This window comes from Phoxinus phoxinus, assembly GCF_949152265.1.
Source record: "Phoxinus phoxinus genome assembly, chromosome: 23".
NCBI lineage: Eukaryota > Metazoa > Chordata > Actinopteri > Cypriniformes > Leuciscidae > Phoxinus > Phoxinus phoxinus.
The window spans coordinates 15914342-15930504 of NC_136898.1; the positions used below are offsets into that span (position 1 = coordinate 15914342).

At 38.3% G+C, this 16163-nt stretch overlaps 2 protein-coding genes across 2 annotated transcripts in view; one reads left to right on the top strand and one right to left on the bottom strand.

The window, feature by feature from the left end:
• nlgn2b (neuroligin 2b) overlaps positions 1–16163 on the bottom strand; it is a 184869-nt gene that overhangs the window by 149164 nt on the left and 19542 nt on the right. The window lies entirely within an intron of this gene.
• The window catches only part of fgf11b (fibroblast growth factor 11b), a 46570-nt gene that overhangs the window by 25545 nt on the left and 4862 nt on the right, over positions 1–16163 (top strand). The window contains exons 3-4 of the mRNA XM_079599454.1: positions 2542–2645; positions 14897–15095. Coding sequence (XP_079455580.1) covers positions 2542–2645; positions 14897–15095 — 303 coding nt within the window. The remainder of the gene's footprint in view (positions 1–2541; positions 2646–14896; positions 15096–16163) is intronic.

Sequence of the window (16163 nt, forward strand, 5' to 3'; positions counted from 1 at the left end):
TTCGAGTGAAAAAACGAAGAGAAAATCCAAAAAAAGGCAAAGGTACAAGACTGTGTACATACAGTATTTTAATTTCCGAGCGAAGGAACTACTCATCCCATAAACCACCACGCCTCACTGAAGTCGACTGAAGCCATAACTGCGAAAGAGCCTTACCAAATAAATCAATAACTTGACACAAAATATTAATTTAAAAAGGAATTTATTGATTTAAAAACGATGTATATGGCTTCCGCTAAAGAAAACAGTCCGTTCCGTCTCTACGGTTAGAATCCTGCTTCCATGGCAACGCTCTGTTTTTTCACGGACCTTCGCGGGGTTTACACGACTTCCACCAATCAGATGCATCACTGTGGGATTGTGGGATTGTTCAGGATTGTGGGTAATGAAGTACTTATCGAAGACATCGCGAATAAAAGGCATTTATCTCAAAACAAGGTTAGTGCCCCATGAACTTTTGCCGTTTATATGAGCATATACAATCGCTTAGTACAGCCGTAGCTGGTTTTAAGTCTACCATGTATGGTTACGTTTTTATGGCTTATACCCAACTGTCAATGGAGAAATTGTATTGAATTCTTACTTCTGGCACCGGCTGTGGGCGGGACTGTGATGCTCTATACTTCACAACATGATGAACAAACAACATGGCTTATAACAGATAAGAACAGGAAGTGATGCAAGAAGAACAGGCAGTAGTCAGTACTCAGGCGATAGCTCCCTCTGGCGGTTGGAGGAATGGATGGAGGATGCAGATGTTACATTGTAAATGTGAATAAAAGCCTTAATTAAGTCTGTTTGTCATAAAGCGATCGTGTCTCTTCAAAAAAATTGTACTAAACTGCTCAATTCATATGGATTAGTTTTACGATCTCTTTATGAACTTTTTGAAGCATCAAAGTGGTAGTTGCGTAGCTGTTAACGGAAGGAAAAAAAGCTCTCAGATTTCATCAAAAATAACTTAATTTGTGTTCTGAAGAAGAACGAAAGTCTCACTGCAAAAAATGCTTTTCTTACTTAGTATTTTTGTTTTGTTTCCAGTCCAAATATCTAAAAATTATTAATTCAAGAAGCATTTACTAGAGAAGTAAAATGACATAAGAAATTCTATTTTGTTTTAAGATAAAAAGAAAGTAATTTAAGTAATTTTTGCTTAAAACGAGCAAAATGATCTGCCAATGGGGTAAGCAAAAAAATCTTAATTCGAATGGAAAACAAGAAAAAAAATCTTAATTCGAATGGAAACCAAGAATTTTTTGCTTACCCCATTGGCAGATCATTTTGCTCGTTTTAAGCAAAAATTACTTAAATAACTTTCTTTTTATCTTAAAACAAAATAGAATTTCTTATGTCATTTTACTTCTCTAGTAAACGCTTCTTGGTTTAAGAATTTTTAGATATTTGGACTGGAAACAAAACTAAAATACTAACTAAGAAAGTATTTTTTGCAGTGTACGGGTTTGAAACGGCATGAGGGTGAGTAATAAATGACAGAATTAAAAAAATTGGGTAAACTATCCCTTTAATTCTTCTGTACAGGTTCAACCTGAGGTCTCAATGGCACAATCTTTTTTTATGTTGAGTCACCATAAAATGCTGTTCGAGAAGAGAAATAGACAGTAAGGAGAGAGAATGTGATGTGTCATGAGCTCTTGTGCCTTATGTAGCTCTATGTGAGTTGTGTGTGTGTGTAACGGATTGAGAAGTATTTTATTGGGATGGCAGTTGTCAGGGTGCGCTAGTGTAGGACATTCCTGTCTGGGTTGTCAAGGACTAGCTTACATGTCACGCTTGTCTATTGAAATGACTGTCGCACATATTAAATAACCATACTACTGCAGCGTCCCATGAACGTTGTGACAGGGCGGTCTGACATGAATCCTAAACACTTCACGCCCAATGAGGTGAATTTGATGGTGCTAAATCGTTACAATAATGTCCGACAGCAATTACATACTGTCATACATCTGTCAAACTCTGGCAGGAAAATCTCACTGAAGACTAATTGCAGAAATATTTACCTTAGTCTGTGAGGGAATATATCTCTGTCTTTCCCTCCCTCTCATTGCCATTTATTTAGCATGTTTTTATCTTCTGCTATCTCTCAGAAGCAGTGATGTTCCTTGAATCATCCATATCAAATACAATCCATCTTTCTATCAAGGACAACAGACGTAGGACAGATAGTCCCTACTGGATACCTTCCCCCACCTCATGCCATTATCTTTGCCATCCCTGACAGTTTTACATCCTCTCTTCTGTGTCTTTCTCATCTTCATCTCTGTTATCCTGTTTCAGTTACGTTGTCTCTAGTCTTGCAAAGCCAGACATTTGACTCAAGTAAAAAGTCTGGTTGTCATTGCAGTTTATTCTTCACAAGAACCGCCCACTTAGACAGGAAAAGACAGTTTGATTGACAACCATACACAGTTTTCAACCTGACTATTCCATTCTCTCTGACACCTGACACTGTGTGCTATTCTTCATCAAGTATTTGATCTATTTCTCTGAGTATGAATTCTTCTTAATTTCGTCCCACAGCACAGTTCAACTTGATTCCTGTGGGTCTGCGGATAGTGGCGATTCAGGGAGCGAAGACTGGTTCCTACCTGGGCATGAACAGCGAGGGATATCTCTACACCTCTGTAAGTGACTGAATGCTCTTTTAAGGATTGATGATTATCATAATTAGAATAATTATGCAGGTGCCCTCCATGTGTCTCCACAATAATGATTCACAGATAATTGACGACATGTAGCTTTTAGAGAGGTAAATAATTATGCAGACATTTTAATTACTCTCCTCATATTAAAGAGTTTGGCCAAACAAACTGATGTGAAAGAAGATGGCGTAATTAGGATGATGCGGACACTTTCCTTGGTGCTGAAAACGTCAGGTTTAGTTTATGGCGTGAAAGTACCAATTCTGGGCCTTGCGTTGAAATTTTGGACTCTCTCCATGGTGCTGAATTTACAGGTTCCTCTCCGTGGTGCTGCACTTCTCTGGTTATATCATTGGGGTACAATCCTGTTCCTGCAGGACCACCATCCTACAGAGTATACATCTAATACTAATGAACCAGGTAATCAAGGTCTTCAGGAAGTCTAGAAAGGTCAGGTTGATGTGTTGGATTAGGTTTGAGGCAGCCCTCCAGTGGCCGAATTGGGCACCCCAGGGTACCAGAATCTTTTTTTAGATTTAGGAGCTCTAATGTCACAACATCTAATAAACAGTTCAATATGTTCTGTATAAATACACTACCGTTCAAAAGCTTAAGGTCTGTATTATTTTTTTAAATGTTTTTAAAAGAAGCCTCTTGTGCACACCAATAGTAAATATTGTGAAATATTTCCATTTCTACTTTTTTAATATATTTTATAATGAATTATTGTGATGTGCAAAGCTGAATTTTCAGCATCATTACTTCAGTCTTCAGTGTCACATGACCATTCAGAAATTATTCTAATATGCTGATGTGGGGCTCAAGAAACGAAGAAATAAAAAAAATGTAAATATATGAATATAAAATAAAATATTTCATGGTTCTCTTTGATAAATCTAAATCTAAAATCTAAATTGAAACGCATATTTGCTGAATTAAATGGTTAATTTGCTTTCGAAAAAAATTACTTAGCCCAAACATTTTTGAACGGTAGTGCATTTAGCCACAAAACATTTAAAAAAGATTAATCTCACTTGAAAAGCAACAACAGGATATCTGAAATCTCTTGTGGTTCTGGAAATATTTCAAATCCTGTTTTAAATGTACTAGATACCCTATAGTCATATTGGATATGTGCTGTCACTGCTCTCAAAGGTCAATCTTTCCCATAAAAATAAAAACAATAACAAAGGATTAGCCCATGCAGTGTGTCCAATTACCCAAATTGAGCTTGAGGTGGAGTAGAGTGGAAAGCAGCAGCATTAGCAGGCAAGGTGGAGCAGATATTTAGACTGTGTCACGGCCAGAGCAGGATAAAGAGAACAGAGAGCGTGATGAGACGGCTCTCAGCGAGAGAGAGAGAGAGAGAGAGAGATATTGAGTGTGTGTTTGTTAAGCTGTGTATATGTGTGTGTGAGTGCGCATCCCAGAGCTGCCGATTAGAATGCGGGGATGAGAGAGCTTTTGTCTCCTGCCTCTCTGTGAACTGAGAAATGAGGGGATTTTCTTCTCAGAAGTGGAGAGCGGCATTTGGTTCAAAGGCAACTGACTCTAATTCAGAGCCTGTGTAGCTTACCGATGCGCTGCAAGCCTTGGGACATTCTGCCCTGTGTTGCTATCCTAAGACTGTCCCTCCTCCCCTCCCCTTTTTTATGTCTCAGGTCTGGTCTGTCTATCCTGTCCCTGTCCTTTTCACCGTTTCCTTTCATTTGGACTCCTCCTTAACAGATATGTCCTTTCCGTGCTACTGTAACTGAATGTGTCCTGTAGTTGCCCTATTGCAGTCTTTGGCAGTCAAACAAACCTTATTTTTTAGCTTGCAGTCGAATCAGAGATCATTACATTGAATTCTGTGTGTTTTAATCAATGTCAGAGTGGTTACGTAAGCAGATTAATTTGGGAATGTTTACAATGCATGCTGCTTAACTGGCATCTGGATGCAGGAAATCATACTGGGTTTTGTTATATCACCATTGCGTCTGTGTGTGCATAAGATTTATCAAGCATATGTGAGGGTTTAAATGCGAGTGCAAGTGTGTGTTTGATAACCATCGGCTTAGAGAAAGCGCCTGTAACGGAACAGACAAATGTGTGAGAGAGGCTCAGAGACTCGGAGGACACAGCCAATGGGGAAACACCTCAGTCCCCGGAGCATTTTTTCTCTTCCGCATGCTCCCATTCCCCTCCCCTCCCTTCCCCTCCCCTCCTCACTGCAGCTAAAGAGAAGGTCATTCATAATATGCCACTATATTGTCAAGCTCTATAAGTATCTCATTGTAATAAGCCCACGTAAATTAGACGAGCTGCCTCAGGGATTGTGCTCTTCTGCCACATAATGGATTTCATACATCCACTTGGGCAGACATTCTTCATGTACTCATGCAGCATTTGGTGCAAAGCCTGTAATGACCATTAAGGTTTAAAATGCACCGTCAAATCTGGAAGAGGCAATTCAGCTGAATGATTTAAAAGGTTAAAATCCACAACATTTGCAATTATGACAACATTCCATTGTCATTTACTTTTGAATATGGCACATCTATTAAATAAAAATGCTGTGAGTTAGACTTTTCTAGGCTATCTTAAAGTACTCTCTTAAAGTACTATGTAAGGAAACAGATGTTTTATGGTAAATAAGGTAACCTTACTTGTTTATAAATTAATTATACTCTTAACTGGCAAAATAACATTTTGGAAGACTGATGAAAATGGTCTATGATGGTTATTTTCATCCCCTAATGTAATTAGAATAGATTTAACTTTAATTTGTTCAATTTGTTCTGTTTAATGGAAAAGAAACATTCCGGCTTTGTGCTGAGCAAAAATTAAACGGTTCAAAAAATAGTATTAATAATTAATTAGCCATAACAGTCTGAATAAAAAATATTTTTAGAATCCTACACTCATAAAGTGAATAAAGGTTGCAAAAGTGGGTTTTTACAGGAGAAGAACCATTTTGCATTCCCCAAAGAACCTTTCAAAAGTTCTTAAATAATTGTTTTTTTCTTAGTGTGAAGAACATTTCAATAAATTATCAAAACAGTCTTTTTCCATTTTAAAGAACTTGTGCAATGAAAAGTTTCCACGGATGATAAAGTTTTTTTATGGAACCAGAGATCCCAATAAATAACCTTTATTTTTAAGAGTGGAAATTCATTGGTCAAGAACAGGGAACCCCAAAATTCTGTCATCATCATTACACATATTATATTTTCTTTCTTCCACTGAACACAAAAGAGGATATTTTACAGAATGTGGGCTTCTCTTATAGACTAATGTGGATGGTGTCAAGCTCCAAAAAGAAAAATAAGCATAATCTAACCCATATGATGATATATTAATCTATATATTGGAATAACATGAGGATGAGTAAAAATATGACTGAATTTGCATTTCTGGTTGAACTATTTCATAAAATTCCAACTGTACAGAGATCAGCACTGAGCTGAAAGCTTTCCAGCAGCCTTCATTGTTCTGTGTCTTGAGCTACCAGGCAGCAGCTGTGTAGCCCTGGAGAGCGATGGGGAGCGGACTACTGAGGGAACCTCCGCGCTATTGGTTTACGGTTATGTGGGCATCAAGGTCTGTGAGATACCTGTTGTGGAGTTATGAAAATGATTTTCTGATAAAAATAGAGCCTTGTCCCGTCCTGACCCATTTTATAGACAGTATGCTCTGGAAAAACCCTCCTGGGCTGAGCGAGAGAGGGTGAGAACGAGAACACGAGAAAGATATGAGGAGTGGGAGGCGCTGACACAGTTGTAAGGTTCCTGACAGAAATAGTTATGGGCCTGTTGCCATGATCAGCCATTATTCAGACGACACAGGCTTCGATTTAAAACTACTCGCTTCAAACTAAGTTTCTACCCGATAACTTGCAGTATAATGGCATTGTCTGAGCACAATAGGTGCATGTGTGGGCGGGTGTGTGATTTGTGTGACCTCGGACAAGATGTGTATAGTGTGTGTTGTGGTGCCTTCATCTCAGGTTTGATAAATGGTTTCTATAGACTCTCTCCTCTACAGATGGTATTGAGATTCCGAATGCTTCCGTCACTGAGATGCAATCACACCGCAGTCTCAAAAGAGAGACATGTGGTTTGTAAAGGTAAATGAAAAGCCAGAGACCGATATGAATCCAAACTAGAACACATGCAATTGCCTTCAAACGCACCTCATTCCCAGCGTTCCTTTACAAGTCGACGAGAGAGAGAGAGAGAGAGAGAGAGAGAGAGAGAGAGAGAGAGAGAGAGAGAGAGAGAGAGAGAGAGAGAGAGAGAGAGAGAGAGACAGAAGTGTAAGTGATTCAGTAATCTTCTCCTTCCCCCTTGCAGGTAATGAACTGCAGATTGTAGCTGTTCATCCCCATAAACCCTCTGCGGCATTTTAAGCTGCCTCCATTTCCCATAAGCCCCCTTATGAACCCTAGCTTCAATTGAGAATCTTGTTATTCTGTGGACTTCCTGTATTTGCACAAGGTGATCTCATCAGTATTCGTAGGTATATTTGAATGTTTTGATATACACTAATATGTACTGTATCATGTATGCACATTTTAGAGACACACTAAGCTTTCCATGTCCTCTGACAACTGGTTGGAGCTGAAATTTCTGAGTTCAATGTAATCAGTTATTAGCCTAATATTTAGTTGGTTCTCCCGAGTCCCTTGTTGTTGTTTTTTTAAATTACAGCAGGCATTCTTCTGGGTATTGACTCACTAAACATTGCGTATGCGCCATGCTCAACTTATTTACAATCGTCCTTAAAAGTTAAGAAGACCTGCTTGACTTATCACATATCAGGATTATAATTTCCCAAAGGGTTACAATGGCTTTAAGGTCAGGGGACTGAGGAGGCCACTTAAAGACTTCAAAATGCTGAGCATGAACACTTTCATTCCATGGTAATCAACTGTAGTTCAATACATTGTAAAACATGTCCCGTGTTAAAATAGATATTTTGTATTTTTAATCCAATTTTGTGCAAAAATGCCTGTACTCAGTGGCATTCAAATAATGAGCCACTAACAGCTGATTTGTCTTAACAGTTCATTCATCACACTGGAAATGGAAGGGTCAAGTCGAGTGCACTGAACAGTGGGATACGGTATCTCATGCTGTTTTATATGGTTTTATACTGCACATTTTGGAAAATATAGTTCATCCTAGCAATCTGTGCATGCATACTATATACTGGAGAAAATTTAAGAATAGTATTTCTATTCTAAATATTCAGGAAAGCGAATGTGTTTTACTCATTACAGATTCACTTGTGTCACTGGTGTCACAACAGTTCCAATCAATCTTTCGACATCACACAACAAAATGAAAACATAAAGTCAAATTAGGCAAATGGGTTAACAAATCAATGTGATGGTGTTAAACATATTTAATTAACCTAATTTATCACAAATACAATATAAACAACCTATTCGATTAATCTTTGAACCTTAATAGATGCGTAAACATTTGAAGTGTTTTAGATGCTGTCAGTACTTGTGTGCTCCACAATTTACATACGAATAAGAAAAGAGATCCATTTTCTTTGCCACATGCTCATTAGTAATACGTCCTGGTTGTCCCCCCAACGACAGCCCTGTTCCAGATCGTTCATTAAAACAGGAGATGCCATCTTACATTCCATAACATAATTCTTATTGACAGGGACCCTCAATTCATCACACAAAACAAAGATAAATGCCGTCAGCGGTGGAATAGCCCCGCCCACCCTCGCCAGCTGCACAACCATCAGTAAACATCACCATAGGAAGAGCGTAAATTGATTACGGCCTCGCCTGCATTCGCTTCATCCATCCATTGATGTTTCCTAATGTAGCTCTGTATGCTTCATAGACTTATGTAATACTGTATGTCACTGAACATCTGCCGAACACACAAACTAACTACAGTGAATGCTGTGGGAAGACACATTACACATATGTACACACATGCATTCAAGCGCAAGGATTAACTGAGGCATAAACATATTGGGTAGGGAAAAAAACACATACACTCGCTCATGAAACGTAAGCCCCATTAAGGAGCTTTATGTTGAGATATGATCACGGACGAGACTGGCCCCAAATGACATACAGACAAAGATTACTGCACTGTAGGGGCCACTTTCGGTCAGATAGCATCATATCCGCTGTGGAAACTAAAGTGTCTGGGTTTAGCCTGGTTAGCATGATCCAGTTAGACCCTGCTGGTGAATACCATTACTACACCTATCTACGGGAGCGTCTCAAACAACTCCCACCCTTCCTGAATCGTGTACATAAACTCAGACACTGGTATAGTCAGACAGAGAGACATAAGGACCCTGCCTCACCCTAACCTTAACCCACCCTAACCCAACATCACTACGGGTATTTATGAATAACAAGAGAACTGATATCTTTATTTCATTATTTTTTTACATTATGATAAATACTTTGCTTGTTACATATACGTGCAACATTTCAACCGTAAATAAATTATAAATGTTAGCTAGATTATGTTCATTACCTGTTTAGCGATGTTTGTTTATGTTGACATATGATTGGTATCATGGTTTGTATTTTAAAGGACAACTTCCGTTAAGAGAACATAGTGCACATTGATGCTCCCTGGTTTCCACGGTGGTGCATTGTGGGACTTTTAGGGAGCGAACGGTTCGGTGAACTGGAAGGATTTTGCGACAGCCCTTAAAATGGCCGACTCCCTGATCAGTGCCCTGACTACTGAACTAGGGAGCTGATTGAGACGCAGCCTACATCTTTCTCTATAGAGTGCTGCAGGGGTGATGTAGTTTTGTTAGCCAAAACCTGGAAATGGGTTGACCATCCCAGTCAATGCGTTTTTGGTTAAATGCTTGAAATAAGGTCCATTGTTAACACAAGCTCAAGATATTTTCGTGTTTTATTCTACAACAAAATATACATAGTAATACCCCCTTTAATTGTGATTTATTTTTAAGCGTTTACTCGTCTTGTAAAAGGCGGTTGCTAACAAGTGGCTAAATGGGACTACAGAGGTTGTCGTGGACATTAAACGTCATCAGCTGAACAGGTAAACTCATCTACTCACTAGTCCGCTTTCACAGCCTCGTTGTGTTTATAATCGTGCTCTAGCAAGCTATCATAACTACAACTTTCAAGGAAAATGTTTTGAAATAAAAACTGAAATAGTTGGGACAGTGGTGTAGTTTATTTATAGCCTACAATTAGCTTTTCACTTTTGTTGATAGTATTTAGGTTTCAAAATTCGTAATAAAAGGGAAGAAAAAATGTGTAAGGATCATTAACTTTTTGTTGGTCAGAGAGCTTATTTTATGCAATATTCCAAAAGCCGATGGAAAAATGGCTTTTTCTCACGGGAACCAGGGTGATGCTAACTTACGGGTTGGCCTACAAAATTACATCATCACTGCAGCATTCCCGTGAAGGCCATTTAAGAGTTCCTGTCTTTTCAGACACTAAAAGCAAATATTCTGCAAATACAACACTTTTTTTTCACAGCGTGCATATAATTCATCCAGTTCCTCTCTTTCTTTTTCCGTTCTCTGCCAGTGCCATAGGCCTTCTCCACTCTCAGGAAGTATGGCACTCATTTATAGCTTGAGTTGTAACTTTGGTTTCCCAGTGTTTCTTTGTGGCCGAGACGTTTGTTCCGTGTGTTTCGCATGATCTTGAGATGAAGGGCATATTTCTCTGTCTACTTCCTGTCTCAGTGTAACGCCTTTAGCTGTAGTCATGGATTTGGGACTAATACAAAGTTTCACTGAATAATGCATGTGTCTTTGAAATAGCATAATTGATATCAATTATTCAACCGTGTCTCCAGCATTGTGTTACGTTTCCAGAACTTCCTGCTGAGAATCTAATGGACACAGAGGTCACGTTGGTCTCAAAAATCCAAGAAAAGTTCAAGGCTGCTCTGTTGCAAAACTTTTAAAGCTTGTACGATTGTCTCTTACGGGCATTAAAGTGATTTTTAAAAGTGCTGTAATGAATGTGTTTCTTGTCATTGGCAGTTTTACGTCACTGTTACATTTTTCACCCTCTTTTAGTTATTGTTGTGTTTGGCGTTAAAGGTGCGACAGGCCTTGTGGAACATTGCAGATTGCTCTTTGTAGCACTTGAGCGGGCGCTGTAAACTGCCCTCGAGTAAAGCGTTTCTGAGTTTGCCATGTGGCAGTAACAAGGTCATTAACTCCACTTCGATGAGAGATAGAAACAGCACAGCAGTCGGATCCCACATCCTCCGTCTGTCAATTTCATGCTCTCTGAACCAAGAGCTGTGAGAGGAAGCTTGCAGAACGTCTTGGATTGGGACGTCATAGCTCAGGTCCCGTTTGTGGGTGCATGTTTTGTTGAGTCTGCATGTTTGCTAGTATGGGTAGTTCACACTTTAAAAATGCAATTATTCATAATTGTTAAGCTTAAAAAATTAAAAAGTCAGTACCATAGCAATCTGTAGTCAAATATATATATTATTTTAAGGGATGCACGTATCGGCCAATATATGTTCATTTTTAATGTTATCGTTTTCTCGCCGATAAGAAAATTTGGCGATATATTAAAGCCGATAAATAATGGATTATTTCCTTCAGCTGAGACACTTCAGATGCGCACTGTTCGCCATGGTTTTGAATTCTTTGAAATATGATTGGAATCACTTCAAAAAGGAAAATACAGATAAGTGCAACATGTGCAGCGCAAGTCTGTCACATTAAAATTATAATGAGAACTTGTGCTTGGGACAGCTTTAACTGGTGAAACTTTTTTGTTTTTGTAACCAGGCTCTCAAAAATTATGGGATTTAGATTTATCAGCCAATATATTGGTTATTGGCTTTCAAACATAAAGAATTCTTGGTTTCGGCTGAGTCTGAAGGACATTAGAAGGTGAAAATGTTTTACAAGCTCATGGTCAATTTTCATGTCGTATGGTGTAAGTCATACAAAGCCTTCTTGATTTAAGCATTCATACACAAATACTTTGCCATGTGTCAGCATAAATCAGTCCATAGACTTACCAATCTAAATTAAACTGTACATGGTGTGACATAAAAAATATACATAAAAATATGTCACTCTATATGATAAAATAGTCACACCATGTTATAGGCTGTCTTTGGTGTATAAATCAAATTCAAGAAAACAATATTTACATAATTTGATTATATTAAATAATAATCAAATGTATTTACACAAACCTTGCATTTTGCTTTTTTTACTTATATCTGTGTATGCAATATGTATGCACACAAATATATATTATATGTTTGTGTATGTATACTTTTATATGATAACATTTTCAAAAACATTCTTCGAACTTAAAATTATATTTTATTATATTATCATTTTAGATATCAGACATTTAACACATATATCAAGGAAGCTATTGGTTTTATTATGATCCAGTGGTGTGATACAAAATAATTTGTCTGACATTCATAATAATTTATAATATTATTTAAATATATTTTGGACAAAAAATGTAAATTACATATGTGTATAACTGTCACCATCAGCATTCAATTTTGTATAGTTTGCTTTGTCATAAGATTGAAGTACACGTATTTGAAAAGTTAAGAAATTCTTCAGAGATTATAAATGCGATTTTATATTTTTATAATAGAATAAATTGTCACAACATATGACAGTGCCTGTGTATGCCTAGAAAATGCCATATCATATTAATTTCTTTGTAGCCAAGAGTGGTATAAACTTCTCATTGTTTAAGTCTGCGTGAACTGGAAGTTGCGACCGACTTTACTTTAGTATTGTGACATATTGTAAAATAGAATAGTAAAATGAGAAAAAATTAAGGGTTGAGCTTGATTTTAGGGCACCGCCTCACAATATAGCTTGAAGTGGTTAAGGATGTTCCACCTAAGCTGTCAAACTGGCGTCATCAGAGAATTTACACAGGTGGGAAGCATGCTTTCAGATTTTGAATCTTTTTTTTTTTATGACCAAGTAGAACAGATTCAATCAGACACTTGCATACAAAAGGAGAGAAATGGAGGAAGGCAGCGAAGGAGGAGGAAAAGGGGAGGAGAGGGGGTGGGGCGAGGGGAAGGTCAGAGTGCTGCTCTGCATAATAAAGATCCCGGCATCATCATCGGGATTCTCCACACGCACGCTGGATATTACCTTTTTCTCCACATGTCATTCCAACCCATTCCACCAGGACACGCAAGCTGAAGGAGCATGTCTAACTCGTTCAAGAGTCAGAGCGAAAGGATTAGCTTTTTATTTAAGCCCGTAATCATGGCTACTCAATGCAAACTCTCCCACGCACAGATAGGAGCTGGTCATCTAGGACTAGGTCATTTAGGTCAGGGGATTTAAAACTGGGGTCCAAGGTGTGCAAGGGGTGCTAGGGAGACCATGGAAAGTTTGAGAAAATAAGATTTTACAACATGGATCTAGGGCTGTCTATGACAAAATGTGCACTTAAGATATCAATGAAACATTGAATAAATTATTTATTTTCTAAATCTGATAATATTACAATTTAATGCCATTCCTTTCCAAAGACTGCTCAGAAATCATGAGATTAGTCATGATGATAATTGCATTGACAGCACTAGTTTTTAGTAGTTAGATTTTAGTAATATTTAATTTAATAATATTATATTTTTAATCATTTAGATTTCATATAGACTTCTAATTATTTTTGATTATAGAAATACTATATTTATATACTGTATATAATGTTCATCACAGATATGCTAAATAAAAGGTAACTATTTTTAGAGAATATTACCGGTAATAATAACATTTTGCTTACTCAATTAAAATATAAAAGCCAGTTATTTGACCCTTATTTAATTGTGTGGTCTTTATAATACCACAATTAATTTCACATACTGTGTTAATGAATGTTTATATGTGAAAATGTGTAGCTGAATTTATATTTTAGTCCTATTGAGATTGTTGGCATCAAAATGTACAAAAAACAACTTAGGTTGACTTAAGGTCAACTCCTGGTAGATGGAGTTGGAGGATAGAGATCAAGTTCTTAATGTCTTAAGATTGTACCACCACAAGCTATGATGTGATTCATGTTGTGTAATATGTCAAAGGTCAATGTTCAGGGTCATATATTGGAAGCCTGAACTTGAAAATGTGAGGTTGGGGGTGTTGATGTCCTTCACGGTGGCCATGGTTACTCGATTCACACGATTAGATTGTAATTAGTATTCCATGAGGCTGATCATCTATTGATCTCCTCCGTCTGTGAGATTCGGAGGACAACAAACACGTGAGGCAAAAGCTGCTTAGTTTGATGCATAGGCCAGGAGGGAGGGAGGGTGGGTTGGATCAAATGAGTGAAAGAAAAAGAACGAGAGAGCTGATGAAGACAAGTCTAAGAAAAAAAATCCTGAGCGTTGCATAGACTAAAAGCAGACAGGCAGAAATTTGGTTGTATTCGCTAGTTTTCACTCAAGCTGCTTAATATTGGGGAAGGAAAAACTCCCTGTAACCCTTGCATCCCCTTCCAGACCCCAGCATCTTCTCTGTTTCTCTTTCCCTCACCCGGTCCAAATCTCTCAGTCTCCGGTGGCTTGCCGAAAGTCTTCAGTCAGCCGTTTCTGCTTGGCTACCCTCACTAAATCAATCCTGCTGATTGGGTCTGCTCTCTGACAGGGCAAGGACCCTGACGAAGACTAAGAGAGATGTATACATGTCGCTCCTAGTTACAGTCACCCGGCTACAGCAGCTTGTATTGGTGGGAAGGGCTCTTAGCGAAAGGGAGATGAATGGGAACAGCGAGGTTATGCTCGGAACGTGCTAAATTAAAGTTTTAGGTTGAAAGCGGAGTGTGTTTTTCTTCATCTCAGGTCGTGACATTTTGAGTATCTGTAGATTTGCGGGTTCTGCTTTCAAGTTTGTATGTTTACATTAGCATTCCGGTACGTATGTTGAGTGGAGCTCACCGCTTTTCCACTCTCAGAGTACCTTTGGGGACAGTGTAAAGTTCATCAGTCATGCAAATGAATGCAGTTGTTGAGTAGTATAATCTACCTCCTGCTCTCTGGAGAACATTGCTTTCAGAAAAACACCATGATGAGATTTCCCCTACCCCTCTAGACGCAGCCCAACCAATCAAAACTTTGGCATTATGTTATTTCTGTTCTCAACATGCTAACTTTGTCATCTTTTTGTGTTCACACACATCTGTGCATGCATTTCAGAACTTAGTGCTTATTAGCATATTTGTGTTTTTCATCCTTTGGCAGGAGCATTTCAACCCAGAGTGCAAATTCAAAGAGAGTGTGTTTGAGAACTACTATGTGACGTACTCCTCCATGCTGTACCGCCAAAGCCAGTCGGGACGCTCGTGGTACATCGGCATCAACCGGGACGGCCAAGTAATGAAGGGCAACCGCGTGAAGAAGACCAAAGCGGCTGCGCACTTCCTACCTAAAGTCATTGAAGGTCAGATCAGGTTTTAAATAAACTTGAGACATTTTATGATGGTAAATCTAGCCTAAAGTGGTAACTGTGGTTTAGAACATTCTACTAGGGGTTTAAACTTGTCATTAGCTGGTCCAAGCAGGTTTATATGCTAGTAGACCATTTTGGCCCAGCAAGGTGGCTTTAAACAGCTAAGGTGGTTAAACATGGTGGCTGTTCAAACAGATAATAATCAACTTGGACAAGCTAATAACCTGCTTGCACTGACTAATGACTAATTTCCAGCTTGCTCTATCAGATATTGGCCACCTTGGACTAGCTAAACACTTTACACCAGCTAATAACCATCTTGCACCAGATTAAACCAGCAAGTAAACAGCTTAGAGCACTTAATGGCCTGCTTGGACAAGTTTGCACTAGCATAAATGCAGGTAATATCCAGCTTGCATCAGATTAAACCATCCACTAAAAATGTTACAGCAGTTACCTGATTGAAACAGCTAATAACCAGCTATTGCCAGCTAATACAGTTTACACACCAGCTAAAGACCAGCTTAGACCAAATAGACCACATTCCCAGAATGCACCAGCAAATACCATTTTGGATGAACTTATAACCAGCTTGCACCATCTTAACAACCAGTTTAGATTAGTTAATAACCTGTTTGGACCATTTAATTGTTTACACCAGCATAGCAGCTAATATCCAGTTTATACTAGACCAGATAATAATCAGCTTGCATGTTTAGACCAGATAATATACACCTTACGCCACTTAATAACCAATTTGCACCAGATTAAACCAGTCAATAACCAACTTAAATCAGTTAATAACCTGCTTGCATCAACATAGACCAGCTAATATCTATTCTGAACTAGTTTAGACCAGATAATAACTAGCTTGCACCAGCTAACGGCCCTCCCAATATTCAGATTAGTGGTCAATCAGTATGGTTTTTCAGTTGCAGACTGAAGTTTTACATTTTCCTCTGTCATAAATAGTTGCACTATTCATGAAACTACAAGTTATTTTAGTTCCTCTGTTGTTGCTTTAAATAACATCAATGTGTCTTTGTTCTTCTCATTCCC